The sequence below is a fragment of the Panthera leo genome, chromosome B2 (assembly GCF_018350215.1).
Source record: "Panthera leo isolate Ple1 chromosome B2, P.leo_Ple1_pat1.1, whole genome shotgun sequence".
NCBI classification, from domain to species: Eukaryota; Metazoa; Chordata; class Mammalia; order Carnivora; family Felidae; genus Panthera; species Panthera leo.
The window spans coordinates 71,674,265-71,687,168 of NC_056683.1; the positions used below are offsets into that span (position 1 = coordinate 71,674,265).

The window sequence follows — 12,904 nt, forward strand, 5'->3', positions numbered from 1 at the left end:
TCTGTGATTTCTGTGGTGACACCAACTTGTTTGGTTAGGATATTCATTATTTGTTTTCTTTCTTCCTTTTTACTTAGGACTTTTCTGTTACCTGTATTGTTTCAGTGTTTTCTTTTAAGTAGTTGGGTTTTGCTTTCTTTTGTCCCAGAGTGACAACCTTTCTTTCAAGTGAAACACTAAGATTACTTATGGTTAATATAATTATGTTTTCATTTAAACTAGCCATCATGCTAGTTCTTTTCTCTCTTTTCTTTTTTCTTTTTTTTCTTTCTTTCTAATTTTTTTTTAACATTTATTTATTTTTGAGAGAGACAAAGCATGAGCAGCGGAGGGGCAGAGAGAGACAGAGACATAGAATCTGAAGCAGGCTCCACGCTCCAAACTGTCAGCGCAGGGCCCAATGTGGGGCTTGAACCCACAGACCGCAAGATCATGACCTGAGCCAAAGTCATGATCCACCCAGGCATCTCTCTCTCTCTCCTTCCTTCCTTCCTTCCTTCCTTCCTTCCTTCCTTCCTTCCTCCCTCCCTCCTTCCCTCCCTCTCTCTCTTTCTTTCTTTCTTTCTTTGAAGGTGCAAGTGAGCAAGGGGCAGACAGAGAGAGAGAGAGAGAGAAAGAGAGAGAGGGAGAGAGAAGTGGGGTGCACCTGATACAGTGTGTCTAGTGTTTTTACTCTAGGTGGGGCTTGGGCTCATGCAATGGGAGGCTTGAGCTCACAAAGTGTGAGATCATGACCTGATCCAAAGTCAGAAAGTCAGTGCCTAACGACAGGGTCATCTAGGCACCTGGTAGTTATTTTCTACTTCCTTCACCTATTCTATGCTTTTTTTCTCCATCACCATTTACTCCCTGAATTTTCACTTGTATTGTGTATTACATTACTCTCATTTGTCATACTCTTTTTATTAGGAAAAGATAGAGTTTTCAACACCCCATTGTGTGAACAAGGAATCGTTGGATTTGGAATTGGGATTGCAGTCACTGGGGCTACTGCCATTGCGGAAATTCAGTTTGCAGATTACATTTTCCCTGCTTTTGATCAGGTGGGAGGATTTCATTTTACTATAATTGAACATTTCCTAGACAGAGTTCGGGGAAGTATTGAAGTTTTGCCTCCACTTTCCCACCTCTAATCTTGGGAATTTTTTTGTTGTTGTCTTAGAGCTAATGTGTTACAAGTTATTTTGTTATGGGTATATATTTAAAGATCTGATAAAATGGTTAAGGATATGGATGGGAATAAAGGACTCCTCATGACCCGTCCTTCCTCTCTTCCCCCCTCAGATTGTTAATGAAGCTGCCAAGTACCGCTATCGCTCTGGAGATCTTTTTAATTGTGGAAGCCTCACCATCCGGGCCCCTTGGGGCTGCGTCGGCCATGGGGCTCTTTATCATTCTCAGAGTCCTGAAGCCTTTTTTGCTCACTGCCCAGGAATCAAGGTATCCTCATTTGTGTGCTACATTTGATCTCTGTTGGATAGTTCCATTTTGGTTCATTCCGTTAACTAATGTGCTTATCTAGAGGAAAGCAAACAGGATTTATGGAATTTATGTGAATTTTTGTTTTATTTTTAGAAAGAGAGTATTTATTTTAGATCAGCTACCCAATTCCCAGGTTTATGGAATATTCTTATTGAAGTAGCACTGGCTTAACCCTGACATTAATTTCACAGACTTCAAAGAATAACACCATGAACATAGTTGGTTTATCCTCCCCCTCTTTCAAAGCTCTGTTTCTTTCTAATGGGCCTTTCTCACTTAAGGGATTCTGGGTTAATTTTAATAAATCTGTTTAGTGCATGCATATTTGCCTGAAAGTCAGAGGGATAGGACTTTTGCTTCATTCTAAGAAAAAACCTTTATTATCCAGATGTGTTTTCCAGTCCAGGTAAGGTAATACTTGATCAAACAAGGTTGAAGCATCTCTCTCTTCTTTTCTTTAAGTTTATTTTTATTTATTTTGAGAGAGATAGAAAGAGCAAGTGGGGGAGGGGCAGAGAGAGAGAGAGATAGAATACCGAGCAGGCTTTATGCGCTGACAGCCCAGAGCCCAATGTGGGGGTCGAACTCACAAATCGTGAATACATGACCTGAGCCACCCAGGTGCCCCAGTATGTCGTAATTTTTTCCATGATCTTTTCGATTTCTGTTTGCAAGAGCTTTCCAGGGAATCATGATAGAAACTCCTGTATCTACCTAGGGCTGTGTGTGAGTTTGATAACATGAATTGGTTGTAAACATGTGTCTGTTTTATTTTTATTTTTTCTACCAGAGCAAAGTCACAAAGGTTTTTTTTTTGTTTTTGTTTTTTCAAGTGAGTAGAGGTTGCATAATTTTTCAATGTAAGCTAGAAGTGGTAGGTTGGGACAGAAGCCACATTTGAAGTAACAGGTATTTTTGTGCTCGAGCTGAACATTCATTCACATTTATAGTTTAAATGCTTACCCAGCATTTTTTAGAATAGATTTTTGTTTCTCGATCCCTACTTTCTTTGCTTCCCTCTTTTCTCTTTTCTTTTTAATACCAAATGAAAACAGTACAAAATGCTAAAAACACATGAAGAAAGCAGACGAAGAGAAACTAAAGTAGGAACATAAAGACATTGTGTATTATGGTAAGCAATGTGTTCTGTTTTACAGAAAATAGTGAGATTTGTGCTATCTTTTAAAATGTTTATTTTTTTGAGAGAGAGAGAGAGAGAGGGAGAGAGACAGAATCCCAAGCAGGCTCCACATTGTCAGCGCAGAGCCCGACATGGGGCTTCATCTCACAAACTGAGATCATTGAGCCACCCAGGCGCCCCTGTGCTAGTTTTTCAAATCAGAATCCTTCTATTGAAAATAGTGTAAAATTGATTCTGAAAGCCAAATGTAGTTTGTTTCAAGGAATCTTAATTGAGTCTTTGAGATAAATTCAGATTTCTTTTAATAACTCTTCCTCTGTAACACTGGTATTTATGCAGTTGTTGAACAGTCATTAAAAACTAGACATAAGTTTGTGATTGGGGACAAAGTGGTGTAGTAAGACCTCAGGCTCTGGTTTCAAAACTGTGGGAGAATCCCTGGGGTAGCAAAGAGTATAACTTTGAGCAGATTATTTGGTCTTTCTTTTAATCCTTTGTCTCTCTCTTTCTAAATTGAGGAAAATAATAGCAGCCTCCTCATGGGTTGCTATGAACAGTAGTATCCACATTGAGTGCTTGGCCCATTTAACACATGTGCCACTTGCTGGTATCATCTTCTTCCTTGTCAAAGTCCTTCTCAAGAAGATCCTGGAGCCCTTTCCTCTCGACTGGAAGTGGGCAGTATCCACACTTTTCTTTCAGCTTTGCAATGTAACTGGACATTCAATTGCCCAGATTATAAAGTTCAGTGGATTATTTTCCACTTAGGAAATGAAGACCCTATTATTCATGGAAAAGGAGGAGATTTTCATATATTAAAATTAGAGAAGAGTTACACTTGAAAGTATCAGCAGAGTATTAGAAGATACTGACTACTTTGCTTCTTGCAGCTTCCTTTTATTATGTGTCTGCAAGTTTAGCTTTTTAAAAAAAATTTTTTTTAGTATTTATTTTTGAGAGAGAGAGAGAGACAGAGCCTGAGCCAGGGAGGGGCAGAGAGAGAGGGAGATTCAGAATCCAAAGCAGGCTTCAGGCTCTGAGCTGTTAGCACAGAGCCCAGCACGGGGCTCCAGCTCATGAACTGTGAGATCATGACCTGAGCCCAAATTCGGATGCTTAACCGACTGAGCCACCCAGGTGCCCTGCAAGTTTAGATTTTTAAGAGAAGAACAATATCTTAGTTACCAGAATATGGTGAACATCTGATAAATACTCATTTAACAGGTGGAATTTTTTTGGGGTGGGACAACATGTAAAATTTATAATAAGTGGGAATTAGGCTAAAAATACAAGATTTCTATAATTAGTAACAATTAGTTGCCGAAATATCAACCCTTTATAAGTGAGTTTACTGGGCTACATTTTGTACTGAAATTGTCTTTAAAAAATCTGTTTTTGCAGGTGGTTGTACCCAGAAGCCCTTTCCAGGCCAAAGGACTTCTTTTGTCATGCATAGAGGATAAAAATCCTTGTATATTTTTTGAACCTAAAATACTTTACAGGGCAGCAGGTAAAGGTTTCCTTTATTTGATAGTTGTGAATATCTTTATGTATTTTGTTTTACTTAGCTCAAAAAAACTATAACTTTTTTATAAGCTTGATTTATATTTTCCTTATTTATAGAAGGTTCTGATTGCTCTCTTCTATACTTAGTTTGTCTTTCACTGTATATTTTATTTTAACTTTAGGGAAAATCCATCTAGCTGTTTTATGTTTTGATTGTGGAAACAAAGAAGCAATGTGAAATGTTAGTAAGAATATAGGGACTTATTTAGGTACAGAGTAGATGCCTAGTAAATGTAGGTTGAATGGAAAAGTGAATGAGCGCATTGTGCCAAATAATATCTAATATCTTTCCAGCTAAAGTGTCTTTATAGGTCTTTATCTAAATCAGAATACATTTGGTAGTGAAAGGGGCACTGTTAATGCTGTGACATCAGGTCAACACTGGAATGACTGTCTAAGGCAAACTGAGATGTTCAGTTACATTTCCTTAAGTTCAAAATCATAATCCTGTAAACACTCATCTGTCAGCTATAATGGAAATTACTTATAAGCTATAATGGAAATTTTAAATATCAAACTATTCTGTCTAAAGTATATATTTTTATTTTTTTTATTTTTTATTTATTTATTTTTTTAATGTTTATTTTTGAGACAGAGAGAGTCACAGCATGAGCAGGGAAGGGGCAGAAAGAGAGGGAGACACAGAATGTGAAGCAGGCTCCAGGCTCTGAGTTGTCAGCACAGAGCCCAACATGGGGCTCAAACTCACGAACTGTGAGACCATGACCTGAGCCGAAGTTGGACGCTCAACCGACTGAGCCACCCAGGCGCCCCTAAAGTATATATTTTTAAACCTAACTGTAAGCAAATGACAAAGACCCAGTTACCAGCTTTACTTTTTTAAACCTGATCTTAAGCAAATGGCAAAGAGGTATATTTTATTTTGAATTCAAAGGACATTGCTTTGGCAAATATTTCTTTTTCTTGAATAGTTAGGCCTAACATTTTTTATCGTGATATGATTTGCATACAATAAAGTACACAGATATTAAGTGTTCAGTTTGGTAGATTTTTTGACACTCTTAGAAATCCAGGTAAAGATTGTGAAAACAAAATCTAGAAAAGTTTCATTACTCTAGGAAGCTCCTTCTGCCTCTTCCTTGCCAATCTATTCTCTTTGCAGCAAACTTAGCCAGTTGCTGATTCTGTCCCCAGAGATAAGTTACACGTTTTGAGGGCTCATGTAAATGAGTCATACTCATGGGTATGAGTATACCCAGACACCCTGGTGTATTGGGTAATACACCAGGAATGAAATTGATGTGTCACAAGGTAGATGTAGATTTAACTTTGTAAGAATCTACTGAAGAGTTTTTCAAAGTGGTCATGTCATTTTATACTTTCACTGGAAATGTTTCAGAGTTCCAGTGCTCTTAAGGTAAACATATTTTAAATGGAATCTTTTCAGTTTTTAGGAATTCTGTTGTGATCTATATCTCATTATGGAATTAAAAATAGCATAAGAATTTAAAGTCTTGAGGTGGATAGGAAAACACTGATGGCATCACACTGAATAACTCTTTGATTGCTGATTACTGTGGATACTCTATAGGTATTATACTTGTAAGGCCAACCAACTGTTCAAGCCAATCAACGAATGCAGATTTTTTCAGTACATATTTAATGAATGGAATGAATAAGAAACTTGGAAAAGTAATATTCATTTTGCTGCAAATTTTGAAACCAAGATTCGTAAGGGAAATGTTTAATGTGACAGGATTCCAGCTAAGAGAAAGAGCTTGAGAATTTTTTTTTTTTGGCCTGGGCCCTAGAAGAGATTATGAAAGACCCTGATGAGGAATGGGGCTCAAAAGTTTTTCAGAAGTTTCCCAGTGATTGATTATGTGCCATTTCAAGGACTTGAACTCTGAATCTTTTCTTGACCTCTAGGGGCTCAGTAAACAGAAAAACACAAGTTCTTTCACAGCTACAGAACTTCTCTGCAGAAGAGAGTAGGCGAGGAAAAAAGCTAGCCATCAAAATCTTTATATGGATGTTCTCTAGAGTTGATCCTTGGGTCAGCAGCATAAGCATCCTGGGAGCTTATTAGAAATGCAAGTTATAAAATTAATGTCTTCTGTAAAAATTTCAAGCATCAACAGAAAGTGAAAGTTCCTTTTCCCTACCCCCAACAGCTTTTCTCAGACATTTTTGTGTACATTTTTATTTGCATGCATATGTGAATTTATAGAACACATTTACATATAAACAGTTATCTAAGATCATACTATAGACATTGTTCTGTAACTTACTTTTTGAGTCTTTTTCCATGTGTTTACATTTATACAAATCTGTGAATGTATAGAGCATATATAAACATATAATAAAAATAACATATTATAACTATTCTGTAATTTGCTTTACTTACCAATATGGTAATTTATTTTGGATATATTTCAATGTATACAATTTCAATGATTTAGCTGATTTTTAGTTCATAAATTATAGCACACTCAAAGGAATTTTATTCTTTCTCCTATTATGGAACTTTGAGTTATTTGTAAATTGTGCTTATTCTAAACCATGTTGAAGTAAACATCTCTTTTATTTATATGCATATATGTTTTATACACACAAACACACACACATGCGCATGCATAGAAGGAAGAAATTACAAGCCTATGTTCTTTATTGTTTAAATTATAAAACCTATGTTTCTTAATTCCATTCTTGTCTTTGAAAAGTCTCATATATTCATTGATTAAGCCCTGAGTAATAAATGATTAAAGCCAGACACTGCACGTCTCTAAATGCAGTGGAAAAACTAGAAGGATAACGTATATTGACACAGGTCCTGTGGGGAGACAAACAGTTTACCTGTTTATGGCCTGAAAGCTAAGAATGAAAGCTGGAAATGTTTGCTAGGACATTTAACTTGAGAATACTAAGAATAAAAGTCTTGCATTTTTATTCTCTTGTATATCAGAATTTTGCTTGTTCTTGTATTTTTTTAAGACATCTTTTTTCTGTATTCTGTCATCATGAAAAATGTTAGTCTTCTTTGTTAGAAGTTCATCTTGAAATAACTGGTCTCAACAGTTTGTTACCCTCTTGGAAATGTCATCATAGTATCTGTGCCCACAGACTAGATGTCATTGAGAGCAGCGTTTAACCTGTTATTTCTAAATTATAGTTTTAGTTTTTAGTCTTTTAATTATATTTTTAGTTTTAAAGTCTTTGTTTAAGTAAGCAGAAAACATTAAAGCATTCTATTTCTTCTTTTTGCATCTTCAGTGTAATGATTCTTCTTTTCCAAGAACACGTTATCTCTATTTATTCTAACTTTTGTGTCCACTGATAAATTGTGTAGATATTGTAATTAGGTTTGACACCTTTGTTGTTAGAGTTATTTTGAGATGCTTAGGGTCTTTTTTGCCTGTATGGTTGGGATATTTTTTTCCATTACATATTTCCAATAGGTTTTTATTACTGGTATATAGAAAAGGTATTGATTTTGTAGGTTAGTATTCCATTTGGAGACCATTCCCAATTCCCTGGTAATATTTTAGTTAAGTATCTTAGACTTTCTAGGTGGAAAACCTTATCTTCTATAGCTAATAATAGAGGCAGAGAGGGAGAGAGAGAATCCCAAGCAGGCTCCATGCTGACAGTGCAGAGCCCTACATGGGACTCAATCTCCCGAGCCCTGAGCGAAAATCAAGAATTGGATGTTCTACCGACAAGGCCATCTAGGTGCCTCTCCACGGTGTTGAATTTTACCAAATTCTTTCTAGATATCTGATGAGATGATTATCTGGTTTCTCTTCTTTGATCTCTTGATGAGGGTATATTTCATTAACCTATTTTCTGATGTTTCAATTCTTGTATTCCTGGGATAAATTCTACTTTATCAACGCATTGCTCTTTCAGCATATTGCTGGATTCAATTGAAGATTTTTTAAAAAGAGCTTTATGTTCATATGTAAAATTGGACCATAGTTTTCTCTATTTACATGTATGAATATAAGCATATATTTATGTGTCAAATTGGTCTATAGTTCATCATTCATTCAGAATCAGAAGTTACCCAAGTCTGGTTTCAGAATCAAAGTTGTTCCAGTCTTACAGGATGAACTGACATGCTTGCTTTTTCTGTGCTCCAGACTGGACTGAATAACTAGGAATGATCTGTTCTATAAGGTTTAATATAATTTGCTTGTAAAACTATCTGGTTCTTGCGAGTTTGGGGACACATCTTTGACTTTCTTTTGAGTATCTTTTATGGTTGTTGGACTACTACTTATTCTTGAGTAAATGTTGGTCATTTATATCTTTGTATAATGTATTTATTCCTTGGATTTTTAAACTTAGTAGTATAAAACTTTTCTTTCCTAGTATCATTTGATTAAATATATTAATGCATGTAAATTATTTATCATGCTTATCTGATAATTAATACTTGATAAATGTCATGTACTAAAAGATGTTTCTGTATTATTTAAAAATCTCCAATGACTTATTTTAATATTAACGATCTTAAGCATAAACTTTATGCAGCCTGTTGAGCCATGAGCACAACTCAGAGTGTTTGAATTAAGGAGAGAGAGAAAGGTAAAGATTTCAGAGAGCTTTAGGAGGAGAGGCCAGCCAACGTTCAGCCAGTTTCAGGAATAGCTGGTCCAAAATGGTTTTGTGAAGAGGGAGAGATTGATCTTGTGGTTTAGGATCTGTTGGTTGGGCAATTCAGTTTTCGCAAGAAGGTGGGGAAGAATAATCTCTGGGTCGGCAGTCATATCATGGCCACTCTAGGACATTTTTAATCCTTCAGGGACTCTTACAGATTATTTAGGATTATTTACGACATATGCTAGCTAGTTGGATGTGCATTGTATCATGTTAAATCAAACCAGTCTTCTACTTTTGATTATAGACAGTTCTTAATATGTTTCTCAAAATGTGTGCAAAGGCAGATGTCTAAAAGTAAAATATGGACTTACGTGTGATAAACAGTGTTCTTTATGAAGAAAGTTAAAATATAAAATTTCCAGTTAAACCTCACCATGTGAACATAGTTGTCAATGACATAGCATACAGACAGTAATATTAACAAGCCAAAACTGAACTGTTGATTAGCAGATGGGGTGTTTTTAGTTGATATTTTCATAGCTGATCTAAAGAATTTTAAATTAGGAATACAAGGCACACAAAAAGCTCTTTAGGAGTTTTCATGTTTAATGTATGTGAGTGTGCATTGAACAAAAAGTTAAAGATGTATAAATTACTTATACTTACAAGTTAGATAGTAAGCACTAAATTTTTAAGACCACTAGGGTTATATTTAGTAATTTTCACATACTTTTCACAGATAGAAATAAAGTGGTCAGGCTTATAAAAATTGCAGCTGGAAAAAGTTTTTTAATAACTTGAAATATGTATTAATTTTATCAATACTTTTTAGCATCCGTCAGTGTTGTATTTGAATTTATGGATTCTACCTAATTTATCTTTTTTATCTCTAGCATTGAATATAACTCGGGATTATGAAGTGACTATTAAGTAAATGATATTTGACTTAAGCCACTAGACTACAAATCATAGTTTCTGGCTGTGTAAGTATGCCTGGAGTCCTTCATAATTAGGTAGTTTTAATCCATAATTTGATATGAGGGGATTTATATGAAAGAAAAAGAAAGATATGAAGGAGTGACACACAGCACAACACACAGAGACCAACAAAGGGTGATATGTATGTGGAGAGTTTAAAGAATATTTGCTTTATTGAATATAAGGCCCACTTAATGTCTAAAAATTTAATTTGAGAAAATGAGGGTGAATTGCTAGAGGTCAATGAGAAATCTAGATTTAAATCTTGATTGGTTTCAGGGAAAATAACATTTATTTATTTATTTATTTATTTATTTATTTAAAGTGTTTATTTATTTATTTTGAGAAAGAGAGCAAGCACGAGTTGGGGAGGGGGAGAGAGAGGAAGAGAGAGAATCCTAAGCAGGTTCTGCCCTGGCAGTGCAGAGCCCAACATGGGGCTCAGACTCACGAACCACGAGATCATGACCTGAGCCAAAATCCAGTGGGATGCTTAAACATCTGAGCCACCCAGGCACCCCAGCAATAATTTATTAAGATTATGTTTTCGGGGTGCCTGGGCAGCTCAGTTGGTTGAGTGTATGACTCTTGGTTTTGGCTCAGGTCATGATCTCACTGTTGTAGGATTGAGCCCCAGAATCTAAAGCAGGCTCTGCACTGTCAGTGCAGCTCTAAACTCACTCACAGCACAGATCTAACTATTTGTGAGATCACGTGACCTGAGTCAAAGTCAGGTGCTTAAGGGACTGAGCCACCCAGGCGTCTCCAGAGTCTCCACTTATTGTTGTCTCCTTAGTCTCCTTTGTTTTGGGATAGACCATTCTTTTGTCTTTTTTGTCTGTTATGATCTTCACATTTGGTAGAATGTCCTTCAATCAGTATGTCTGATGTTTCTTCATGATTAAGTTCAGGTTATGTAGATATTTGGGCAAGGATACCCCTGAAGTGATGCTGTGCCCTTCTCAGAGTATCACGTTGTGATAACACATGATGGTGTTCTCAGCTTGCTTGTTTTGACTTTTCTGTTATTTGTATATACTACCCTACTGCTTAGAATGCCAACCTTTTGCTTTTGTGCATCTGATTATATTCATTCTTCAGGATCTTTTTTTGTGGTTTTCTCTATTTGCTCTAGTTCATCTGCTTTCTCACTTTTTTGCAATCCTTTTACTCTAGTTCTCCATAAGACCTTGACATGCTCATGGTGTGAAGACCTATGTTATCATGTGGCTGTGATCTTCAATCACTGTCCCTTCTAAGAGACTTCTCTGGCTTATTCCCTTGATATTGAGACTTACTGTGTCAGTCTATGCTGTCCACACATGTTCCCAATAATCACCACCGGTTAAAATAGTATGAAAAGTTTAGTACTTAATTATTTTTTATTAAAAGTTAATTTTGTCTTTTAATTAGATAGTAATATTATAACAACTATTATAAGGACAGCTCATATTGACAAATAATATTGGTAACAGTATATTGATTTGGTCTTACTCATATAGACTGTTAATCTTTAGATTTTCAGTATTTTGAGGTGAAGAGATGATAGGAAAATTGGGGAATAATTTAAAAGTAATTACTACAATTACGATAATTACTATAGTAATTACTATAATTACTACAATTATACCAAAAAAATTCACTTAGATTTCTTGTTCATATATTTTCTTATCTTTAACATCAGTGTTAGGAGGAGTTGTTGGTATGGAAGTGAAAACTGTTAAAAGTGTGATCATAAGTAGCCTCACCTGAAAGATTATTTGGAAAAATAATAATTATAATACAGAGATACTGGTTGATGGTTAAATATCAGTTTTATACAGCAAATGATAATAGTAGTAAGAATAACCGTTCCTAGAATGAAAAATTTATAGTTTTAATGACTATAACAATGAGATTGAATTATTTCAAATGTAAAACTGTCTTCTTCCTAAGAACTGAAAGGATGACCACAGTGATTAACTGAATATGTCCTCATTCTGTCCTTATGACACGGTCGACAGACAAATGCTGCTTTCCACAGTTAACAGATGGGATACTGGGGCATAAAAGTGCTACAATGCTTTCTAAGAGATCACCAATTTAGTTAGATGCACAGACAGGGTTGGCAATTGGGTTCTTGGTTGGGTGAATTTTCCCACCCTCTCCCATTAGACTGTAAATTCTGACAAATTCGGTAGACTTTCTCAGGTATGAAGATTTCCAATATGTTGTTAGTAATCAGGCAGCATTGAAGTAACATTTTAGAAATATACTCTGTTTCTTTTTAAGAAGAACATTTATGTTTTATCACTGCATCATGTATAATGCAACATGAATAAAGCCCTACCGACTTTCACATTTGTGAGGAAACTAGCATTACTGCAGATTAGTGCCAGGGCAGAGAAATGACCCTATTATCTCTGTAATGGTAATATTGTGCCTCACAGGGAAACTTGCATCATTAAGAGTGAGTTATTATTTCTTGCAGACACTTTCTGCATGTGTTATTAATATATGAAGCCAGAAGGAACTGAAAAGGTTTTCCTGGGGACTTTGGTATATAATTTAAAGCTTTCCCCTTTACCTGAAACAGCACATAAATGTATGTTGACTGGTGTTTGTAGATGCACACACACACACAACTTCACACCTCCATTTCTTTGTACACATCTTTGCTTTCTACATAGAATTCCCTCTGTATTTTCTCATCATCTCCAAGACCCCTGTCAATTGTGCCCTCCATGGTGGTACCGCTTCCTTGATTCTTATAACCAGGTTGTTGCTTCCCTCTGTATTCCTAGGGCAATTTATCCCTACCACTGTCTCTTGTTTTTGTTTGCTGATTGTGTCTTCCCATCTTCATACCTCCCAGTTGAGTATGTGCTTGTCAAAGACAGGGACTGCCTCTTTTAATTTCATATTCCAGTACGCTGTGTGATACCTGTATATATTGGCTATACAATAACTATTAAATGAATAAAAATATATAATACATAGTATATACATTTATATACAGCCTTATTTTAAAAATGTGTTTAAGATGACAAAACAAATTACAAGAAAATTAGAAGGAAAAAAGTAGGAGGATGAGGAAAAAAATTAGGGCGGGCATGAGCTAATTCATGCCATGAATCTGTAAGTATATATGTAATGTGACTGTAAGTGCATTTGCAATTACAAAGGAAACAT

At 35.6% G+C, this 12,904-nt stretch overlaps 1 protein-coding gene across 4 annotated transcripts in view; it reads left to right on the forward strand.

The window, feature by feature from the left end:
* Positions 1–12,904, forward strand: part of BCKDHB (branched chain keto acid dehydrogenase E1 subunit beta) — a 219,614-nt gene that overhangs the window by 63,105 nt on the left and 143,605 nt on the right. For all 4 annotated transcript variants that reach the window (XR_006202685.1, XM_042939231.1, XM_042939229.1 and 1 more), the window contains exons 4-6: positions 910–1,043; positions 1,285–1,440; positions 4,025–4,133. Coding sequence is in view for 3 of the 4 variants with exons in the window: in XM_042939231.1 (XP_042795165.1) it covers positions 910–1,043; positions 1,285–1,440; positions 4,025–4,133 (399 nt within the window). In the remaining variant the exon portion in view is untranslated. The remainder of the gene's footprint in view (positions 1–909; positions 1,044–1,284; positions 1,441–4,024; positions 4,134–12,904) is intronic.